This window comes from Molothrus aeneus, chromosome 12 (genome assembly GCF_037042795.1).
Source record: "Molothrus aeneus isolate 106 chromosome 12, BPBGC_Maene_1.0, whole genome shotgun sequence".
In the NCBI taxonomy this organism is placed as follows: Eukaryota; Metazoa; Chordata; class Aves; order Passeriformes; family Icteridae; genus Molothrus; species Molothrus aeneus.
Genome location: NC_089657.1, coordinates 4,695,426 through 4,717,998, shown reverse-complemented (window position 1 = coordinate 4,717,998; position 22,573 = coordinate 4,695,426). Strand labels below are relative to the sequence as shown.

The window sequence follows — 22,573 nt, the reverse complement described above, 5'->3', positions numbered from 1 at the left end:
ATAGAGTCCATTAGGGTAGTCCCCACCAGATTTCCATGATGGAACTCCAAGGAAACTCAAGAGAGCAGCCAGTGACAAAACAGAGAATCAAAGTCTTCTTCATGTCATTTTGGAGCAACTTAATGGCAGAAAAGGCAGTTTTCTATGTTCTTTGGTTCATTACTAGACTTGAGTGGGCTTGTGACACGTGAACTCAGAATTTGCCTTCCCTGGCATGCCGAGAGCAGCGCAGACCATAAAAAAAATTATTAATTGAGTAGCAAAATAAAATATTTTAATGTAGAATAGCACAACAAAATCACAGCGAGAGTATGTTCTTGTGAAATAAGTTTATGTTTCACCAACAAAAATCCTGTCAATTAGGCAGTGTGTGTCTCAAAACTTGACAGGTAGTGGATTCAGTTAAATGTGTTGGTATATATTATAAATAATGTAGTATTTGATGATACAGGATTGTGATGTAGATCTTGGAACTTTGCTGGTGTCTCTCCAGGGAGTGTGAAGGGTGGGCAGGTGATGAGTGCAGAGAGGAGAGACTTTGCTCTATCCTGGTATGGAGAACAGCAGAGATACCTGTGGAGGAAAAGCAATGTGCAGATTCTGCCAGGCAGTTAGGGATTGGTATTAAAATAACATGTTCAAAGATAAGTGTTACAAAAACCACTTGTTTACTGAAAACTTCATCTACTTGGAAGAGGAAAATTTTGTGAAAAATAGACTTACCTGGACAGTGTAGCTCTTAGCACTGATGATAGGAAAATTGATAATGCAGTTTGGGACTGACAGCAACAGCATATCACAGCACAGTGTTGTCTGTTGATACAATGCAACAAAGCAGATTAAAATTTGTAGAAATGCTATCTTAATGTGCTTTCCTGGAAGTTCAGATTTCAGAAAATAATGCCAGTTGTGCAGTTTTTATGTGTTTGAGCACAGACTTCTTCAAGGAGCTGGATAGAAAGAAAAAGTAACTTCTGGAAGGTGTAGGGGGACTGTGCCCAAATGCAGTTGGAACATGCATTAGCCCTTTGTCAGCCATTCCTGAATGGGAAAACTTCTTGCAACTCTAGATTGGGACAGAATTAATGGCTTTGAAGGACCAGGATGGGGTAGAGCTTTTTCAAGTGCTTCACATTCCGCTGCAGGTCCTGGGTTGATGCTGGGAAGATGAGGACAGGGCTGCAGAGCCCTGTGGGTTTATCCAGGGCACCCACTACCAGGGAATATGTGTTAGGCTCATAGGGCATTTATTCAGTTATTTCTTACTCTGTACTTTAAAACTTTTAACCTTACTGCTAAAGAAAACTACCATTGTGTGTTAGTACGACTGGAACGAAAGCTGAATAGCGAATTTGCCTTGAGCGAACTGTCAATCTGACTTTGATAGCCCATCACTTAAAAGGTCCTTTTATGTTTATGAAAAAGCATGACATCAAAGCCGGGGAAAAAAATACCAATACTTAGAGCTTAACTTAAACTTGCATAACTTCCAAGAGGAGGCCTTGTGTGAACTGTTTGTTTGTCCACTTGTATGGCTAATTAGCATAGATTACTAAAAGTCTGAGCAGTGGCCATCAAGTTTCTTCCGCTCTTCTGGGGTTTGTTGTGCTTCCATGTGTGGATACCTCAAACTGGAGTAGCATAGACCAAGGATATTGCAGTCGCTTCTCTTGCAACCTCTAGGTAGCATGCTGGAAATGCTTGAGTATAACCATTATCAGGTGAGTTGTTATTGGAGACTTATTTTAAAACCTGTTGCTAAGAAGGTGTACAGTGTACAGGAAACCCTTTTCCTCTGGTTTCTTGGGTGCTTTATTTAATTTCTTTCATTCCAATAAGTGGGGGTCACTTGTAACAGCAAAAGTCACTTTAATAGAATTGTTTTAAAGCAAGATAAGTTCTCAGTGTGTTGCCATATTTTGGGTTGATTTCTAGCTTCTGATAAAACGTTAATTATCAATGAAAGGCAACAAAGAGTTTCTAGGATATGGTGGAAAATTTTAATGGGAAAAAAAATGGCCTTTCTTCTCTTGCTTATTTAGAATGTGCAACAGTTGTTCAGTATGAGGATTTTCATATTTTGTATGTAAAAAATTCCTAAGTACTGAGAAGCTTATCTTAAATACAAAAATAGCTGTTGCTGACGACAGTGATTGATCTGAAATGAAACACTTCTTTTCTTGCATCTTATTTGCATGATGTGTTTATAAACAGGCTGTCTTATTTGTATATGATTTAGGCTGTATATCTGAGGTATAAATAGCCTGTAGGCAGAAAAAGGTGTCTTTGTTTCTTCTTTTATTTAACCAAGGTATTAATTTTAAAAAACCCCAAACATTCAAAACCTAAACAACCAATAACAGACCTTTTATATCTCTGTTATTTAATACTGGATTAAGGATAGCAATCCATACTTCTTGATTTTAATTGTTAGCTACTAACAAGTAAAATGAGTCCTGCAGTACAAGTCATTTCTCCATATTTTAGTGAAAACTAAATGTCACATAGCTGAAGGTCTGAACTCAGAACTGACTGTTCTGGAGTGTCTGTATCAACTGAAAACCCAAGTGTTGGTCTTAAGTGAGAATTCTCATGTTGTAGAAAAATAACTGGAACTTTTTGGTGTACTGATAGTAAGTCAGCGGTTGAAAGACCAAATCATAAAGTGGTTTCTTGCCATCAAATGTGAGTTAGTGAAGCACTGTGGACTTCCTTGGAGCTGTACAGGTTTCCCCTTAGGTCACAAACCTATAGCTGAGACCCACAGCACCTGCAGTGATGTTGTAAAAAAATAAAACCCTTTTATCCTTTTCAAATTATGTCGTATAGGTGCAGACTCACCTTGAGAATCCAACCAAGTACCACATTCAGCAGGCCCAGCGGCAGCAGGTAAAGCAGTACCTCTCTACCACTCTAGCAAATAAACATGCCAACCAAGCCCTGAGCTTGCCATGTCCAAACCAGCCTGGGGATCATGTCATGCCACCTGGGACGGGGAGCAGCGCGCCCAACAGCCCCATGGCTATGCTCACCCTCAACTCCAACTGTGAGAAAGAGGTAAGAGCTCTCCCGTTCGTGTTTTCAGGAAAACAGAGCTGTCATCTGCTTTAATTAAGTTGTTTTAAAACCGTGTTTGCTCACTGTTAAGATGTTCTGTTTATCTTTTTCTGTTCATCGTGAAAATGTAACTGCTACCTCTGTGTCTGCCTGATTAATAGATATTTTTGGCAAAAAGCCCATGTCCCTCCAGCTTCTTGTTTGAACTATTTTAGCTAGTTTATACTTACTAAAACTACTTTTCTTGTTCTCCAGCCCATTGCTTGATGCACACAGTGAATAATTGACCTTTGGAGAATACAAAGCAGCTTTTTAAGCTGTAGCTTTCTGGAATAATGTTAATTATGGCTTGTTCGTCTAGAAAGTGCAAAGAGCAAAGCAAAAATAACTGAAAAAACACAAAGCTATTTTGAGATATTTTAGGTATTTTTATGGTAAAATTTGAGCAAGTCTCCTGCATAGCTGGAAGGCCAGATTATCCCAGCTAATATGCCCTAAAATGTCACTGATTGCTGTTCCAGTGCTGCAAATATAAGACTTCAATAGCCTATGTCTAGGAGTCCTTTGCAACCTTGTCTTCATCTTTATTGGCAAAACTGAGTTAGAGGTTACGTGTGTGCTCAGGCTCCAAAGGAAAATGGTTGGGAAGATATGAACAAATATAAGAATCATGTCAGAATTTTTGTAACATGAAAAGTAGGAGGCAATTGTAGAGTTCCTCTTGTCCCCTCAATTCCCCCTTCAAGCTTTTGTGCCAGATTTTTAGTACAGATGCATTCCATGGCCAAAATGTTACACAGCTTGGAGAAACAGTTATTACAGAACATATTTTGCACATGCAAGGGTAATACTTGTGCTCCATAGTTTTGAAAGAAATTAAAATGAGATATTTCCATCCTATTGTCCCAGCTGTATCCAAACACTTTTTTCTTAAGGATATTTACAGCTTCACTTTGCTGTGTCATCGGGAACATGTGTGCATGACACTATTTCATTCGTGCTCTTTTTGGGACTGAGACTGTGCCATGAACTCAGATCCATGCTTTGCTTTTTCTTCTTTTTTTTTTTTTCCTTTTCTTTTTTTTTTTTTTTTTTCTTTTTATATCTGCAGGGATTTTATAAATTTGAAGAGCAAAGCAGGGTTGAGAGTGAGTGCCCGGCTCTGAATACACACTCACGAGCATCATGCATGCAGGTACTGGATGACACAGGAGGTGGAGCACAGGTCCCTTTTCTAATGAGCATGTTTCTTTCATGTTATGTTGAAAAATAAACTTACCCCACAGAGTCTTTAAGAAGTTGAATATAAGATATATTTAAGGTACAATACAGCAATGTTGTTTATTAGCACTGGTGTCAAAAGCACGTGAAGATACCTGGAAAAGGCTCATGCTGTTCTAGCACAGTGGTGCCATAGCAGAAGAACACATCAACCATTTGAGGTTTTGCATCAGGAAGTCTTTTCTAACTGGGTTTTCCAAGACTGCATAGATGTGGTTTTGCCCTGATAATCTCTAAGTCCACATTTCTATGCAGATCACACTTGTGCTTTAAAAAATGATATGAGAAGGCTTTAATCTGTCTGTGGTAATTCATCCTCAGTAACCACCCTTTTATATTTCCATTCTTTTTCTTAAAACTAAGGGGGTTTTATTTCTTACCAGAATCAGTAACAAGACTTTGAGTATGGGCTGTAACTGTTAGTTCCTTTCTTGCCCTCACTTCCAGTCAGTGTAATTTGTTGTGATCACACTTTCTGGAGCTGATAAAAAAATCCCATGTACTGCTACTTTTCCCATCACCATTATGCATTGATTCTGTAGATCTCTGTCATTTAAGCTCTGTTTTTATAGTGAGCAAAAAGGAATTAGTCCTGTCCTGAAATAGTCAATCCTGCAGGACAGTTTGGAGCACGTGTGTGGGTGCTGTGAAGGGCTGTTTCCTCCTGCCTGTGCAGGAGCTTATGGAGGCACCTTCCAGCCCAGCCACTGAAAAAAGGTGTTTTGTACCACCTAAAATCAGCTCTGAGCTTCCCCTGGGTGGTGCTTCCTGGGAGGGTGTGTGACACACAAATCCAATGGATTCTGCTGCTGGGGGCCAGCAGCAAATCTTTGCTCCCTCTCCTTCCCTGCAAGTGTCCAGGGCTCGGTGTTCTGCCTGTGCCCAGGTTTTTGTCCCATTTTATGGAGGGGAGGCAGCAGTGCTGCAGTGGGGAGAGGGAATCATGTCCTTAGAGTCACTTATTCCACAGGCAGCTTCCTCCTCCACTGCTGCAGGAGGAGCTGTGTGGCCGTGGGCAGGAGGTGCAGGGGACCTGCTGGTGGGAGGAGGGGGTTGGACCATGAATCCTCAGCCCTGCCATGAGCTGAGTGTCCTGCCTGGACAGCAGGAGTCACAGCTGAGGGATTGCCCAGCTGCACAGGCACCTCTGGAGTGCTTTGTGTGTCCCTGTGATTCTGATAACTGTCCTGTTTCTCTTTGTGCACCTCTCTGCTACAGATGGATGATGTGATTGATGACATCATTAGCTTGGAGTCCAGTTATAATGAAGAAATCCTCGGCTTGGTGGACCCAGCCCTGCAAATGGCAAACACGGTACAATGGGCCTTTCCTTCTGGTTTCCCTGTTAAGTCTAACTGGTTTTCCTTGAGAGGAAGCAAAACTGCAGCAGGACTTTTCTTCTTTGCAATTAAGTAGTTATTGCATTGTTCTACAGAGAGTAATTAGATTTCCTTTGAAGAGTTTAAGGTGATACAGTTGCAATGAAAAATGTGAATTTAAAAATACAAGCTGGAGTCAGGAGGAAAGAATACAAAGGACAATTTTTCTTTTCTTATTTCTAAGTCAGTGGTAAGAGTATTGAAGCAGAGGAGTAAACTGTGCTACCAGGAGTAGCTCATCCCCACTGATGTTGAAGATTGTCATGGACTTTATACTTGTCTTCAGAAAAGAAGGAACCTCTGCCATCCCAGGTTCCTGAATGTTGTCATATTCAAGTAAGAAATTGTCTGCTGTGTGTTAGCATCTCTATCCAGAGACACTTTCTGTTATCTCTAACATCACAGCTTTATCTCTGCCTGATTTCAGGTGGGGAGAAGTCCCCAGCTAGATGTCAGCAAAGATGTTACAGAATTTAGCAGGAGGAAAAAAAAATAATTAAAAAAGCAATCTTCCAAACAAACAAAAGGGAAGGAAGAAAGAAGATTGAAAACTGAACAAGGCACGGGATGTGAGAAACCTGTGATAAAAGCCAAGAACATAGAGGTGCAGAAAGCACTGAGGGAAAGCACAGGTGTCCTCCAAGTGGCTCTTCTGCTTTGGTTCACATTGCTTTGAGAATTAATATAATCATACTTCTGGCATAATCTGATTTTGATCTTCTGTGGAGGGTAGCTCCAGTGAATTTTTTGCCTTAGGCTTAAGTGCTGTTAGATCTGGCTGAGTAGATGTCTGCCAGTGCTGGCGTCTGTTTCTGTTTCATCTGGTGCCAGAATTTGCAGCTTACCACAGAGCATTGATTTTGTGGCATAGGTTTGCATTTGCTGACAGTAGCTGTCTGATGTCATGTTAACCTGGTCCTGTGCTCCCACAGATTCCCACAGCCCTCTCAGGGACGTGGTGGATGACGCAGGCAGCGTCCCACCAGCTTCCCTCTCTAAATGGTGCCCTTTGAGCACACGGGGAAAGAGCTGCACGGTCCTGCTGGGGAGAATAAATTTGCCTTTAATCTAAGATGACTTGCAAAGTGCAGCTGTCCTGGAATTTGAGAAAAAACCTCAAGAAGCTGACAAAAGATAGCTTTCAAAAAGTTAATCTGTTTTTCAATTTATCTTTTTTTTTTTTTTTCCATTGAGGGATGAGGTTCTTCTGGAGTCCTTTCTCTGAAGTTCCATTGGATTGGGACACATTAATTCAGAAGAGGCTTGAATATCTTCATGCTGTTCTTCTTTTCTCATTTCACAGGGACCCCAGAGTGGCTCTTTGCTCCCAGACAGGGATAGAAGAATACTCTGCTCTCTTTTGGTGCAAGGAGCCTCTGTAGTCATTGTTTAGGGTAGTCTGCATCCCTCCTGTGCTTTGCTATGCTTGGTGCATGGCAAGAAGCCTTGTAAAGACTGTTTGATCCACATTTACTGTGGAATTTCAGAATTTTCCCACTCTGTGTGGTGAAGTCTGAAAAATGAGGATATGAAACAGTGAAATTAAGAATTCTTTACTGATAAGTTTAAATAACTGGAGGAAAATATTTCAGTCTCTAAATCAGCATAGTACCAATCCTGAAGAGATGAAGCTTGAACCATGTTTCTCAACAATTGGTTTAGGGAAAAAAAAAAACCAAGCCAGACACTTTTCTTTTGGGACAGGACTTAGCTCTTAAAACATGCAACATTTTATTAATAATGAATTAATGCCTACTGACTGAGCTAAGTTGAGGTAGGAGAAATCAAGAGAGGAAATGGTCTCTAAAGAGACACAGGCTATAAATAGCTGTGCTGAGTCTGTGACAAAGGCAGTTGTTGTTCCATAACCAACAAAGAACAAAAGGACCAGTTTGTTACAGTTGGTAACAGTACTTAATTGATAAGCAAAATCAGAGATTTCTGTGCAGGGCAAGCTAAGGGAGTTTCCAAGTACCTTGAATTGAAAATGGCCCATTGCAGTCAACTGTTTGTGAGAGTGGAATAGTATCTGTGGTGGAAAGTATCACAAAATGGTAACTAGTTTATAGAGAAGGTTTTCTGCCTAGATGTCACCTGCTAATTGAATTACTGAGTACTGTGCAAAGTGCTCTTGTGGAGATAACAATTAATTCATCCAGCTAATCAACTCCAGCCAGAGCCTGGCGTGGAAAGCTCTGTGAATAGGTACAGCTCCACTTCTAAATGTGGCTTTCTTCTGGAATTTAAACTCCACAGAAGAGGAGTTTTGTTACAGGGGCTGATGGTTGTAGGTCAGGGAACATCACAATACATTGTGGGCTGCATGAGCTGGGGTGCAGAGCCCATCCAGTGTGTACTGGTACCTTAGAAACAGCCTTGTTATCATACAGCTGATGTCTCAGTGATTTTAGACAGAATGTGGGTGCTTGTTTTGTTGGAGTAGTGGAGGAGAAATGAAAGCCTCAGACTCCCATGAATGTACACTATGATGAATCTGCAGTCATAATTACCATATTTCAAATTTCTGTTATATAAAAGCCATTATTAGGGAAAAAAAAAAGAAAGAAGCAGAAGCAGAGTGATAGGAAGATTTTAATTTATTTTACTTGGTGTTTGTGCAATATGTGATGCCAGGACCTTGAATTGTGAAATCTCCCAAGTGAAAGCATTTTCAACCATGCTGTTTCAATGAAGATAACATGCAAAACCTGGCATAAGCCACCCTTCCTTCATTTACTTTTTGGAAGAGTAAAGGTGGATGATCTGGCTGATGCTGCATTTTAATTCCTTCTTAGCCAGAAATAGCTAAGAAAGCTGTAAGGAAAACCATATTTAGGTTGGAAACATGCTAGAATTTGAAGAAGAGAGGGAAGGAGCTTCCTTAGCTCCAGAAAATTCCATGTCTTTCTCAAGTTTGAGACTCCAGCTTCCCTATGAAATGGCTGTGGAAGTTTTGACATTCTCCCCTTCTTGTACTTGAGCATGGTGGTGAAAGGCTCGACTGTCTTAGAGCCAAAATGTTTGCCAACAATGTGTATTTTTTCCCGGTTTCTTCAAATAAGAAACAATTGAAATAAATGCCCGGGTGTCACTGCAGTGGGCACATAATAAATTCCTTTTGGGCTTTTTTTGCCCCATTTAAGTCTAGTGGCTACTTTTGTGTGCTCACCATGCTGCTGTCTTGTTCATCTTAAACCAATGCCCTCAGCACAGGGGTCCTCTGCCCTTTCCCAATTCCCTAAACCCTGCACAAATTATTATTGGATTTACCTTAGTCAACTGATTTTATTCCTCTGGGAGCTGTTATAAAATTGAGAACTGAGGATGTGCCTCAATTTTAACTTATCTTTAGCTGCAGGTATTTTATGTGACACGGCCCAGAGTGTTGCATGCACTTCATGTTTTTGGAAAGGAATTATTGTAACTTAGTACTAGAGATGTGACCTGCAGCCATCCTGGAGAAGAGGCCTCTCAGGACTCATACTGAGCATGGACCATGTGTAGGAAAATGTTACAACTGAAGCTTTGACCTGTGGAGTTTGGATGCTGGAGTTTAAGTGGTCAACGAAAGGAGCTGATCAGTCTTTTGCTCATGGATCACTGATATAAGTGGAGATTGTTGGCATCTCCCTCCCCCTAATGTGAATTTCTCTGATAAGCATTCCTGTGGACAGCTTTAGCAGCCATGCACATGTGCACGTTCAGCAGCTGCTGCCTGTCTTCTCTGTCCCCTTTTGTGATCATTGCTCACACTGGTCCTGTTTATTGACATGGAAATCTGGCTCAGTGTTTGACTCCTTTGGGGAAAAAAAACCAATCACAAACTGTTGTAACAATCAGGGTCCATGTTGCAGTAGGGAAAGCAGCTCAGTGTTCTCCATGTTTCATTACAACCTGGTTGCTTAACCCAGGATTTGAGATGCCAGTTTTGAGATTTCTAACAAAAAATCTTTTTTATTTTTAAATTCCCTGAAGTTCCTAATTAGATTTCACATGTCTGGTTATGAACTTCAAGTCCTTGGGCTATAAACAAGGTCTTTGTGCTCTGCCCATGCTTAGGAGCATGAATAGTTCAAGCACATCCAAGTCAGAAGGGTGTGTGACACTCTTGCTGTGTCGGTGTCAGGGATGTGTTTGGGGGACCCAAAGACACAAGGGTCAGCCTTGTAGAGCAGTGAGATTGAGTGGCACTAATGTGGGCAGGTCACAACCAGCACAGCTGTGACCTGAGCAGCACTGTTAGATCTTCCTTTTTTTCCTTTTTTTCTTTTTCAATAAGGCTGACTCATAGTGAGAATTCAGTTACATTTATTCCTCTGTCTGTTAAAGTTTGAGCCAGGGGACTTTGGTTGTGTAGTTGTTCTCAACAACCATCAGCATGGCTTCTAGCTGGTGGTACTTTACATATCCACTCCTGTTTAATCTGCTTCCATATGGCAGAGAAATTTTCTTGGGTCCCAGTCTGGCAAGGCCCATCAGTAGGAGTTTAATAGTCCTGGCTGTGACTCACTGCATTGTATTCACCGGCATTATTTACATGGGTGTAAAGTTAATACCTGAGTTAATCTCTGCAGGATCAGTGTCTTGGAGGGATTGGTTTTCTTTGCAGCAGTGATGATTAGTGTTGCCACTCAGATAAGACACCTGAGTGTTTTATACCTGTCTTTTCAAAACCAAAGAAGAGATGGGTAAAATAATCCATTCAGGATAATTGCAAGCTTCTTTAAATATGTTTCAATATAAAGGGATAGCTTTGATAGATCTTGTTGAAATACTGTCCTATTTCTGTATAAATCTACTTGTTTAAATACCTAAACAAACACAGCAGAGTGAACAAGCAATTGAGGAAACTTACTGTAAAAATAATCTTCCTCCTACTGGTGTGCGTTCTTGTTATATAAGGCAAAAAACAAAGTAAACTGAAATGTTTTCTGTGTAGGTAGCTTTCAAATCACATGAAAAATGTGATTAATTAATACAGTGTTCTTCTTCCAGCATGTGACAACTTGCAAAGTGCTTCCACTCACATATCCATGGAAAAAGTGGGGGGTTTCTCTGGGAGAGTTCTGTAGGCTCTTTGAGATGTGAGAGAAGTTTAAGGGATATAGATGTAATAATTTTAGTGAAAAATAAGGAGCAGCAGTGCAGCAATATCATCAGCATTTTACTTCTTCTGTTACCTCTTAATATTTTAAGTCTGCATACTTCTGAGGAGAAAGAATAGAATTTTCCCAGTGTAGATGTTTTATCCCTCATACCCATGAATATCTGTGGATTTTGCTGACCTTCTTGCAGGCTCTGTTTGCACATGGAAAAGAGCACAGATTACTTAGCATATCCTGACTCTTCTTCTGTACAAAGGCATTCATAAAGGCAAACCAAATGATCCTTTTCCTTGTTTATCTTTTCCAGCTGCCTGTGTCTGGCAATTTGATTGACCTTTATGGCAACCAGAGCATGCCTCCTCCAGGACTAAACATCAGCAACTCATGTCCAGCTAATCTTCCTAATATAAAAAGGGAGCTCACAGGTAAATACATCTAAAATACCACCTTGGAGTAATAGTATCACTTTAATTCGGGTGATACTGGACATAATTTCTGTGATTATGAGAAAGAATGTATGGATGAACAGTTACTTTCACCCTGTGTTCATGTGTGGGTGCGTGTGTGTTCACTGTCACAAGTTCATATAAAGTCCTTAATTGTTACAGTCACACCTGCACTGTGTTGTGTTCTAGGAAGCTTCCATGCACCTTTTCCAGAGCTGTTTTCTAGTTTGGGCTTACTGTTTGCTCTATCAACACCAAACTTTAACAACTTCACATCTGGAGTCTCTGTGGGATTCATGTTGAGGAATGATGCACATTGGGGCTTTACTTCAGTAGGGGAGGGCAGTAATGAACAAATAACCTGTTATGATGTGAAGTCTGGGCATGTAGATCCTTTAAAATGTAAAATTAGGCACTTGGGGGATTGGAATTTGATGATCTTTAAGGTCCCTTCCTACCCAAGCCATTCTGTGATCCATGAATATGCATCACTAAATTAAAATGAAATGTTCCTTAAAATTTTATGCCAGTTCCTGCAGCGATGCTCTGAACAAGCTGTGGGAGGCAGGGGCAGGAGAGTGGGACACTAAAAACCTTTTTCTCAAGCACATGTGTACAGGAGCAAGATAGTTTGAAGGAAATAATAAGTTTCATATTTGCGGGCATTTTTTATTTCTGCTCACTTGGAAGGATATAACCACACATAGGGTACAAATACAAAGAATGGTTGTGTGTAGGCTGAACAAATGAAGATCCACTCTAGAACTGATGGCAAAATCATTAATGCTCAGAAATGCCTGTTCTTAAGCCCAGCAGGGAGTCACTGACCATGCAGTAGGGTAGGGGTCTGGTTTCTTTTTTGTCTGTCATCTTTCTGGGTTTCTGTTGTGAAAACTCACAGGCTGACTCAGTTGCAAAGCAGGTTCTGGGCAGAAATTAGATTAAGCAGAGCAGTTTTAATAGGCCAGGAGGAAATGCCACCTCTCTGAGCCAGCAGATATTTGCATTTATAGGACAACACAGAATTTGAACTCAGCACCAAAAAAAAAGACACACAGAGCACGCAGTGATTTGTGGCTGCTAGGAAAAAGCAAAGCTTGTACAGAGATGGAACTATGCAAGAGGAGGGTGGGAAGGGAGGAGAGCTACTCAAAGTCCTGCATTACAGGCAGTTTTGTTGCCCCAAGTATAGAAAGTTCCAGGGGCTGTAGGCTGCAAGCTCAGCCCAGCTTGGATGTGCAGACTGGTGGATTTTCTGCAGGTGCTTGTGTCAGGCTTCAGGCCAAGAAGGCAGAAAGAGAGGGGAAATTGTGAGTGAAGTGGTCTTACTGAAGTCCTCAATACATCAAAACAGAACTAAGTTTAATGTCTATATGCTACGCTTACCTGAATTTATTTAGATGAGTCTTTTTCTGATCAAAACAAAGTAATACAGGAAAGAAACTTATTGGCTACAGTGAGGGATTATTTTCACAATGGAATGTGTAATAAAGGAACTGCAAAGTGCTTGCTGGTTTGGGGATTTGAATGCAATGGGGCAAGGATAATGACCTCACCTTTTAAAAAAATGAAAAGGGGTAAAGCAAAGATAAAATACTTGAAATTGCTTGAGAAACTTAGGACCAAATGAAAACTGAAAAGAAGAAATTTAGTTGTGCTGTTGCCTGAACTATTGCATCCTGAAGTTAATAATTATGTTATTATTGTAGAATATAATAGCGATAATATTAGAATACTAAAGATAGATACTAAGTGTGTGGAGCAAGGTGAAGGGCAGTTCTGAGTTGAGGAGAAAAATTCTGCACAGCATGACTGCCATTACTTTCTTTTTTGCTTTTCCCCAAGCAAGAACCATTGTTTTGCAACTTTATTGCTAGGAAAAGTGTTAAATTTTTCACCTTTTTTTTTTTCTTCATATAATAGAAACAGTTAGCATAGCTAGAAAATACACTATTCTTAACAGGTCCCTTAAGTGATCCCTTGAGTGCTGTGGTGGTGTGTGTGCACGTGCCACAGAAGGATGCAGCCTTAATGTGGGTGAGCAGAGCCTGTGTGTCCTGCCTGTGTCACATCCTGAGCAGGCAGCAATGCCCTGGGCATGCTGTTCCCGTGGCTCAGCTCCCCTGGAATAGGTGTGCACACGTAGAAGCTATGCTGGATTTCAGCACTTTGTTGTCCTCGGATCCCTTGCTGAGTCAGGGCCTCCGTGGGAAACGTTCCCATCATGGGAGTCACTCTGGGAAGTGTGGGAAGAGATGCTCCACAGGTGCAGAGGTGAAGCTCAGTCCCAGCCTTGTGTTTTGGCATCCACAAGCCCTTCTTGCTCCTTGGAATGGGGGTAATGATTGGTGTGACAAATACCCATCAGGCTTCCTGTGCAGGCATTTCACAGGCTGAAAGGCTGTGATTGAATTGTTTTAATTCTGATTCCCTCATTCACATGCACACGTGTGTTTTTCCTACAGAGTCGGAAGCGAGAGCGTTGGCTAAGGAGAGGCAAAAGAAGGACAATCACAACTTGAGTAAGTTTTGGTTCCTCACATTTTGCACCAATTCTCAAAATGATTTTCAGTATTAAACGTTCAAATACTGGTATTTTAAATCTGGATGAGGTACTACACATAGTATAAAGCACTAGATCATTGTGTTATGCCCATAGATCAAATATCTCAAATTCTTGAAAAATGTGTCCTTATATCTACTACTGAATTGTAACTGTATTTTTATTTATTTTCAATAAAGCAAGTGAATGAGTGGTTGTTATCAATGGAATTGCTGGGTTCAACATGTGACCCAATTGCTTTTACAAAATCCACCTTGCACAATTTTGCTTTTTTAATTTTAATTTTTTTCAAAAATATTAGATATGTGGTCAATTTGTAACTTTAAACAACAAATGGGTCCTCAGTATGACAATTTTACAAATTTTATTTTTGAAAGGAGCTTGTATTTCCAAATTGGAAAAAAGTGGTTTAAAATAATGAGCATCTTATGACTTATTAAAGGATCCATAATTTTTCTTTTTATACTTTATAGTAGTAGAAAAAAGGAACTGTTTCCTGCCTTGAGCCACTCAGAAGCCTTTTCCATAGCATGAAAAGGTAATGCAGGAGAATTGGTATTTAAATTTGACTTTTGGATCCTCAAAATGTTGCACATGGAAGACTACTTGAAAAAAGAGACTGTGCCTTTTGTCCTTTTTTCTGTCTTGGGATTTCCTTGAGCCTCTGAATATTTGTCTCTGAATTTGTCTGTGAACCTTATCCCTAGAATCAGTCATTCTGATTTTTAGTCTCAGTTAAACTCTGCAGTCCCAAAATATACAGTATAGACAGAACTTCTGTCTTAGTCCATGTGTAGGAGAGCAAAATAAATTATCACTGGATTTTAAGCTTCAGGCATACATTTCAGTGGCACTTAAAGAAATCTTTGAAAAAAAAATAGATAAGTTGTGATTAAGTGTGAATATTACTTGTAACATTTGTGCTGTTTTTCCTAAAGTTGAAAGAAGAAGAAGATTCAATATTAATGATCGTATAAAAGAACTGGGCACCTTGATACCCAAGTCAAATGACCCGTAAGTACAACATGCCCAGGGAGACTGGGGGAAGGAGGAGGTAAAAAAAACCCCCAAATTCCTATATTTTCTACTTGCTCTTAGCACTCTGTGACAGCAGAAATGCTTGAAAGATCCCATTATATTTTTTGAAGATTTTTTTTTTTGAGGGGTTAATTTTTCCCCTTTTGGAACCTGCTTGTGTGGGTATTAATTAGATTATTTTTGTCTCTAATCTGGGCTTTGGTGCTTGCAGTCACTGACTGTCTTACCAGAGTTGTGAGGATGGGAAACCTTATTCTGGTCTGGCTGCTTAGATGGCTGCAGGTCTTGCTAAGTGATTCTTTTAATTAATTTAGATGTTACAGCTTGACAAGACAGAACCGGTCCCTGTTTCAGTGAAAATGGAGGGCAGTTTATCTGGGAAGCCATCCATTCCCCTTCCCTCCAAAGGAGAAAAAGAAGGAAAATAAAGAGCATAACTCTGTGCTTGTTCACTGATAATTTGTCAGTGTTTGCTGTAATTTCCCAGATGTTCTTTGTGATAATTCTACAATGATTTTGGTGCTTTTAGCTTGTATTTACACTTTCTCAATGCTGATTCAGTAGCAAGGAATCTTCCTTGCTCTGAAATTTGAAAGTCCACTTAAATCAATGCCCTGTGATGATTTTGGGGAGATTTTCCAGTATTTTGAGGCACTTGCTTGTGGAGCAACTTCACAGTTACTCTGCAAAGAGGCTCTGCAGCCTCCTCCAAGGCCAGCAAGACAATATGTCTTAGTACCAACCTCCAGGACACACTGCTTTGGTTCTTTTAGGTGGATTTTTTCTCTGACAGGCTGCAGTAAGATGTTTTTTGCCCATTTAGAGAAAGTGAGATGATGTGAGGAGATGGTGATGCAGCAGCCTCTCTCTCTCTCTCTCTGAAGCAAACGCGCTTCCCAAGGGCTGTGCTCCAGCCCCCTCTAGTGCACTGCAAACGCCTTCAGCATCCACAAACCTGCACTAAATAGCAGCTGGGTGTTATGTGTGGATAAGGAGCAGTCACAGGTACAGGTGTGAAGGGAACAGCTGTGAGACAGAGCCTTACCTCGGCCTTTTGTGTCCTTCCAAAGTGACATGCGCTGGAACAAGGGAACGATCCTGAAGGCGTCGGTGGATTACATCCGCAAGCTGCAGAGGGAACAGCAGCGCACCAAGGAGCTGGAGAACAGGCAGAAGAAGCTGGAGCATGCCAACAGGCACCTGCTGCTCAGAATACAGGTTTGCTGAGAAATGAGCTGCAAATGCTCTTGGTGTTGCAGCGTGTGATTGCAAATAGTGGTGGCTTGTGGGGTGTGAGTTAGAAGGAACCAGAGTTTAAATTAATGGCAGGCAGTGCTGAGAAATCTGCAGAGATTTTTCCAGAAAAAGCCAAAAATATCTTAAAAAAAAAAAAAGAATCCTAACACTCTAGTAGAAGCACTTATGAGTGGTCTGTTTTTGTTCTACCATGGCCAGTGCTAGTTCCAAACCGTACAATCAAAAACATTTATATAGTAATATATTCTTCTGTTTGCCAGGCCTAAGGCATTGGGACTTCATGTATCATGTAGTTGTTGATAGTCACAAAATTAAGTTCAGCTCTTTAGGAGTCTTCCCTGCTGCTTGCAGTCTGTAGAACTGTACAACAGTTCTCAGCACTGAAAAGCAGTAGGTGGCATGAATATGTTTTCTCTGTGGGTTGTTGCCTTGTTAGATTCACCCAGGTTCTCAGTGTTCTGAGCTACACAGAAATGGAAGGGTGAAAACTCCATTTCTCTAACTAATTCCTTCGTCTTCACCTCAAGCTGGATAGGAAACCTTAATCTTGATGCCAATACAGGGTTTTTTTTTCTGGACAGCCACCCCTCTCTATAGAAGGGTAATTAAAGTGCACCAGAACTGGGTGTAAGGACACCTAACATGGAGACAGTGATATCCCAGATATCCTCGTGTTGCTGCTCCCCTGCAGCACGAACAGCTGAGCTCTGCATGCAGCTGCAGCCTGCCAGGAGACCCCTCAACACCCCAGATAATCCACCAGGGAGATAATGAAGCTGCAAATACCTGAGAGTCAAGTGTGGAAGTAAACAGCTTTAAAATAGAACAGGTCAAGTTGAGCCTCAGCACAGTTTTGTACTTGGTTGAGCAATCTGCTGCTAGAATGAGATGATAAAAACACACAAGCCTTCCACAGAGCAGCATCAGGCAATGGTGTTTCAAAGCTAAGTGAAATCACTTCTCAAACATCTTTCATCTTGCTTTGTATTACCCATCTGCTCTGGCTCCTTCAATCAAAATACCATAAAACCCAGACCCTTGAATAATGGGCAATACATCTGGCAGCAAATAACCTCAAGTGTGTATTTTCCTTTTTGTGTTGATTCTGATTAATCATGGAATAAGAAACTCCTGGTTCTGGCACATTAGCTGATGGAACAAGTGCTTGCTCATTCCACCTTCTCCTCGATCCTGCAGTGTGCCATTACAAGCTTGTTTCAGCCTGGAAATGATGGAAAAGGGTAATAATCAGCCTCAGTGACAGGAATATCCAGAAACAGCACAATCACAACAGAGATTGTGATTGCCTAGTATAATGCAGAAGTAGAAACAAAATGTCTCTTTTGCTGATGTATTTGTGAGAGAGCGTTTCTGTATGATTAAATGTGAAGGTGGGATTTAAACTTTTCATGGAAATTTGAAGAATCCTGGCTCTGTGTGAAGTCTGAAACCTTCCTGTGACTTCCTTGTGATTTTTTCTGCACAGGAATAGTGTTGTTGCTCAGTTTTGATTGACCTCTTCCAGCTCTGCCAGACTTGTAGAGTGAGAAATGTCCCCTCCAGAGTCTCAACAGGGATTGATAAGGATCACATAGACATGCTGTGCCTTCACATATGACTTTTTAAAAATTACTAAAAACACATGCTTTTGCTAGTTCTTTTTTTTTTTTTTCCTATTTTTAAATGTTTTCCTCACCCTACCTGATGGCAAACCTGCCTATCTGGCACTGGTTTGAGAAGAAGCCTCAGGGGAACATGTCTGTGCTGCAGGGCTCTGGGTTTTGGCTCTGGTCTAGGTGCTGAGGAGGAGTGTGAAGGGCCTGTGTGGGATGGTGTTCACCCACCTCTTCAAGACTCTGCTGTTCAGGTGAAAATCTGCAGGGCTGGAGTGTGCAAGGTACAAGCCCTTGTCACTATGGGAAAGGGAGGAAATGTGTACAGGAGAAGGAAACTGGAAGCTGCGAGACGAGCATAAGACAACAGATTTTATTTCCAGATTTTCTTTAAATTTGCCCCTTTTTCTCCTTCACAGGAGCTTGAGATGCAAGCCCGGGCACACGGACTGTCCCTTGTCCCCTCCACAGGCCTTTGCTCCCCTGACATGGTCAACAGGGTCATCAAACAGGAGCCTGTGCTGGACAACTGCACCCAGGAGATGATGCCACACCACACAGACCTGTCCTGCACCACCACCCTGGACCTCACTGACGGCACCATCACCTTCAGTGACAACCTGGGGAACGTGACTGAACCAGCTGGCACCTACGGCGTTCCTGCCAAAATGGGATCCAAACTGGAAGACATCCTGATGGACGATACGCTGTCCCCCGTGGGAGTGACTGACCCACTGCTCTCCTCCGTGTCTCCTGGGGCATCAAAGACAAGTAGCAGGCGGAGCAGCGTGAGCATGGAGGACACTGACCATGCCTGTTAGCACCTGTTGGCACACCTTTCATAAACTGCTTTGGTTCTTTGATCAGTAGATGAAATAATTTACCCTTTTGTAGAATTTTTTTGATTTTTTTTTTTTCCCCTCGTGCTTCATCAGTGTGTGTGCGTGTGTGTATATATTATATATATAGAATTTTTTTTAGAATTTTTGTGAAGAAACTTGTATATTCTATTTTAAAACTACCAATGCCTCCAAAATATTGTACAGCATATGTACAGAATCTGTGAACTGGATTCGCCAAGAACTTTGAACTGGTCAAATCTACTCAAAGCAATAGAATTACAGATGAAGAGTCTGTTTCTACTGGGGGGGAGGGGGCAATTGTAGGATTGTAAATGCAACCTATTTACTTGGAAACAAAATGTAAAGTTTAAGAATGTAAAGAAACAACAACAACAACAAAAGTCCAATTTGTAATTGTATTAATTGAATAGTGCTGCCTTAAAGATACAGTGTCCCTCAAATGTTGGTCTTACATGACAGGTGTTTAGGGAAAATACCCGCCTGACTTCACTCAGAAAAGAAACTAAACCCAAGTGTTAAGACATCCTGATTGTGTTGATTGTGATATAAAATGCTGTTGCTGAAACTGCAGGGAGATATGAGTGTCTCAGAGTATTGTTTAATTTTACTCTGAGCTGATTTGGGTTTTCCTTTTGATCATGGTTCAAGTTTTTCCTCTTAAATTTTTATTTTGTTTTGTGACACACATGGGTGGCTTTGTCAATGGCAAAGCAAGCAGGAGCACTGTAAGTTGGGATACACTCTTTGGACAAAAAAAATTATGCATATTATAGCTGGGCACATTATGTTGTACATATCTAATTGGCTTTATTTTTTTTTTTAATTGCATTGTACAGTTTCTTTTGATTTGCATGGATTCCTTAGTTATCCTCAACTTTTTGTTTTAAATTTATTTGTATTTCATTTGTAAGATTTTTGCCTCTTAATATTGCAGCGATTTTTTGACATTTTTAAAACTCATTGGAAGTTTTCTGCGTTCTTTGTAAACACTTGAAAGGAAGCTTTTATGCAGGGTTCTGTGTTTTAAGAGAGATTTTGAGAATATTTTGTATATTACAGTCTCACTTTGAAAATGTTTTTAAACGCATTTAAGGTAGAGTAAAAATTTAGATTAGGTAATAAAACAACTCTGTAGAGAAACTGAACTTACATATTTATTTTTAGTGATACAGAAAAAAAGTAGTATTATGCTTGGAAACATAACTATGTAGTTAATATACCCGTTAGAGCAATTCGTGTTCTATTTCAGCACTGGGGCTGACATAAGAGAAAAAAAAAACAACAAAAAAAAAAAGAGTAAATTACTGTATCTGCAAATAACTGTTACTTGATAACAATGTTATTAATTTTTAACATGCAACCATGTTGTAAAAGTAGTTTGGTGCATTATCTACTCAAGTGTAGTCCTATGCAATAACGGTAGTTTTCCTTGTATTATATCCAGCCTAGGTGTTCCACGGAGGTGACAGACAGGTGGTGTTCGAGGGAATGGAGTTCTCCACGGCAGCCTACAGCTGACTGGCAGGCGTAGCTCGTTCAGAATGAAGTGCCTTAAACTCTAGTTGTAGTCTTCCTCGACTAGCACTGACTGAAGTGTGGCGTAGACAGAGCTTTGGGGTGGTGGTGTGTAGGGCCTTGAGGTGTAGCATGGTGCCTACGGATAGAAAACCAGAGCTTCCCTTTCTCCTTTGTGCTACACTGGAAATTACGTAGGATGGGTGCAACGGTGAGTAACTTGAGTGCCAGTTTGGCCAGCTTTCCAAGGAAACCTTGGGCTCAGCAGGTGGTGTTCAGAAACCAAATGTGAACTGGGTAGGACAGGGTGGCTGGGGGTAGTGATGGCAGTTCCCACAGCGCTGAGCCCTCTTTCCAGACATTTCCCTAGGAGGATTCCCTGCTATGGAATGGGGGCAAGGGCTCCTGGTGTCCCCTGCCTGGCAGCTGTGCTCCCAGCACAGGGGCTCAGGCTCTGCAGGGCTGTGGAACTCGGGGTCTGTGTTCCTGTCACTCTTCCCGTGGCTGTGTCCAGCCCTCCCTTCCCGCTTGAGCGATGTGTTAGCGTTGATGCAACCACGGGGTTGTGGCTTTTTTTCTTTTCTTTTGTAGTTCTTGAAGGAGGAGCTGGAGTTGGGTTGTAGTGATGCCTCTCCCCCTCAGCCCACACAGCTTTTGGGAATGTGTCTTTCCTAGGGTAGAGAAGCTCTGGCCCAGGCAGGACCAGGAGGCTGCAGGATGTGCTGTTGCCACCATGGTCCTGGGGCAGGAAATGCCTCCAGTCCCTGCAAGGCAGCTGTGCCATAGCTCTTGAGTCAAGTGTGGGGGTACAAGCTTCTGATGCTGCTGTTTGGCTGGGGTGACAGGTGGGAAAATCTGTAAAAAATGGTTGTAGCTGTAACACAGGGCTGTGTTGCCCTTCCCCAAAGAATGGGGCAGCTCTGCAGTGTTGGTACAACAAATCAGGGTGTGCATGCTGGAGTGTAGTAACTGAGAACCACTGAATGTACTGAATGAGGCTTTCGGTTTGGTGCCTGCCTTGGGCATTCAGAAATTCAAGTCTAGACTGGTATATGAATATTTTTCAAGCTTATGTGAAACCACTGGTACTCGCTGACAGCCGTGACTTCTGATTTCTGGCTGTGTGGAGGTGAGTTAGGATTCAAGGCCAACCATTCCATCAAGAGTTGGATTCCCTGGCAGAAGTCTCTGTGGCTGCAGCAGCTGTGTTGTGTGCTCCCATACCTTGTGTTTTCTGGGGTAACACATAACTTGGCCATGCCCTGCTCACTCTTCCCCCTGTGTTTCCATAGGTTACAGCCCTCCTCTGAGCCTGTCCACACTTGGAATGGTGACACTGCAGTGGGGACACCTCTAGGAGACACAGGCCCCCAGTGGGTGCTAATGGGAGGTGTCTTTACCTGTTTGAGCATGGTGGAGGGTGTGGCTGTGACATTTTGGAGGGGTTGGTGGCGGGGGACAGAGGCAGCAGTCACAGGAATGGTTTGGCATGGGCTGGGTGGAGTGAGATGGACAGAAGTTGTTGCCCAGTCTGGTGACAGTGACGTGTGTGACGCTGGGCAGTGGTGGCTTCCCTGAGCAGGTGGGTGGGGAAACGACCAATTCTCACTTTGCCAAAGCCATGCAACAGGCAGGGATGTGCAGAGTACCATGAGAAGTTCTTCTTTACTGCTTTTGGCCTATAAAGCAATATTTAACTCTTACAACCTGTAAAAGCAAAAAGAAGGTACATAAGGAAAGCACAAAGCACAAAATAATGCACTTACATTTATGTTGTTTGACATAAAATGCACTGGGGGGGAAGCTGATGTTGATAATAGTATAAATACCTATATTTCTTGAAAAAGTGACATTAATTACTGCCTCTTGCTATGATGCTTGGTACTGTAATGTTGATATTCATCTGCTGTTGACTGCAGCAATAATTTGTGTATGGTCCATAGCACTGTAAATTATGGATCAATATTAATGTATCCAATGAAATAATTTGAACTGTTGTTCTTGATAGATGGATTAAAGCATTTGGTTTTTCACATACATCTGTGTAAGTCCCTCGTTTTCCATGTGAGTGGATCTTGTTTTCCTGTGCATCTGAAGTCCCTGCAGTGCTTCTGTGTCTGTGACTTGGCCATGGATGTGTCCATGTCCCTGACCTGGTGTTGGTTGGCATCCTTGGTTCCACCAGAGCTGTCCAGTTGTGTTTGTGGCAATCACTCAGGGGAATGAAGCTGCAGACCAGATCCCACCTGGGCTTTGCAATTACCTGCCAAAGTAGAAAGAACCAGAGCTTGTGGTCCAGAGTAAGGAATAAACCAGGTGGGTTTTATTTAACACAGCCCCCTCCCATGGGCTCATGTCATTTGCCTCCCTCCCTCCCTGCCCCTTGGAGCTCATCAGGTCATGGGCTCTGTGAGGCCTGGGGGTACCTGCCCCCCTTTGCCGTGCTGTCACTCCTG

At 41.7% G+C, this 22,573-nt stretch overlaps 1 protein-coding gene across 2 annotated transcripts in view; it reads left to right on the top strand.

Annotated features, from left to right (window-relative positions):
* Positions 1-22,154, top strand: part of MITF (melanocyte inducing transcription factor) — a 99,514-nt gene extending 77,360 nt beyond the window's left edge. The window contains exons 3-10 of one of the 2 annotated variants that reach the window (XM_066557998.1): positions 2,830-3,057; positions 4,169-4,252; positions 5,557-5,652; positions 11,130-11,247; positions 13,734-13,790; positions 14,770-14,845; positions 15,940-16,087; positions 18,159-22,154. In XM_066557998.1, the coding sequence (XP_066414095.1) occupies positions 2,830-3,057; positions 4,169-4,252; positions 5,557-5,652; positions 11,130-11,247; positions 13,734-13,790; positions 14,770-14,845; positions 15,940-16,087; positions 18,159-18,560 (1,209 nt within the window). In that variant the 3' untranslated portion in view covers positions 18,561-22,154. The remainder of the gene's footprint in view (positions 1-2,829; positions 3,058-4,168; positions 4,253-5,556; positions 5,653-11,129; positions 11,248-13,733; positions 13,791-14,769; positions 14,846-15,939; positions 16,088-18,158) is intronic. The other variant, XM_066557999.1, reaches the window with a different exon arrangement.
* Positions 22,155-22,573: the final 419 nt, after the last annotated feature.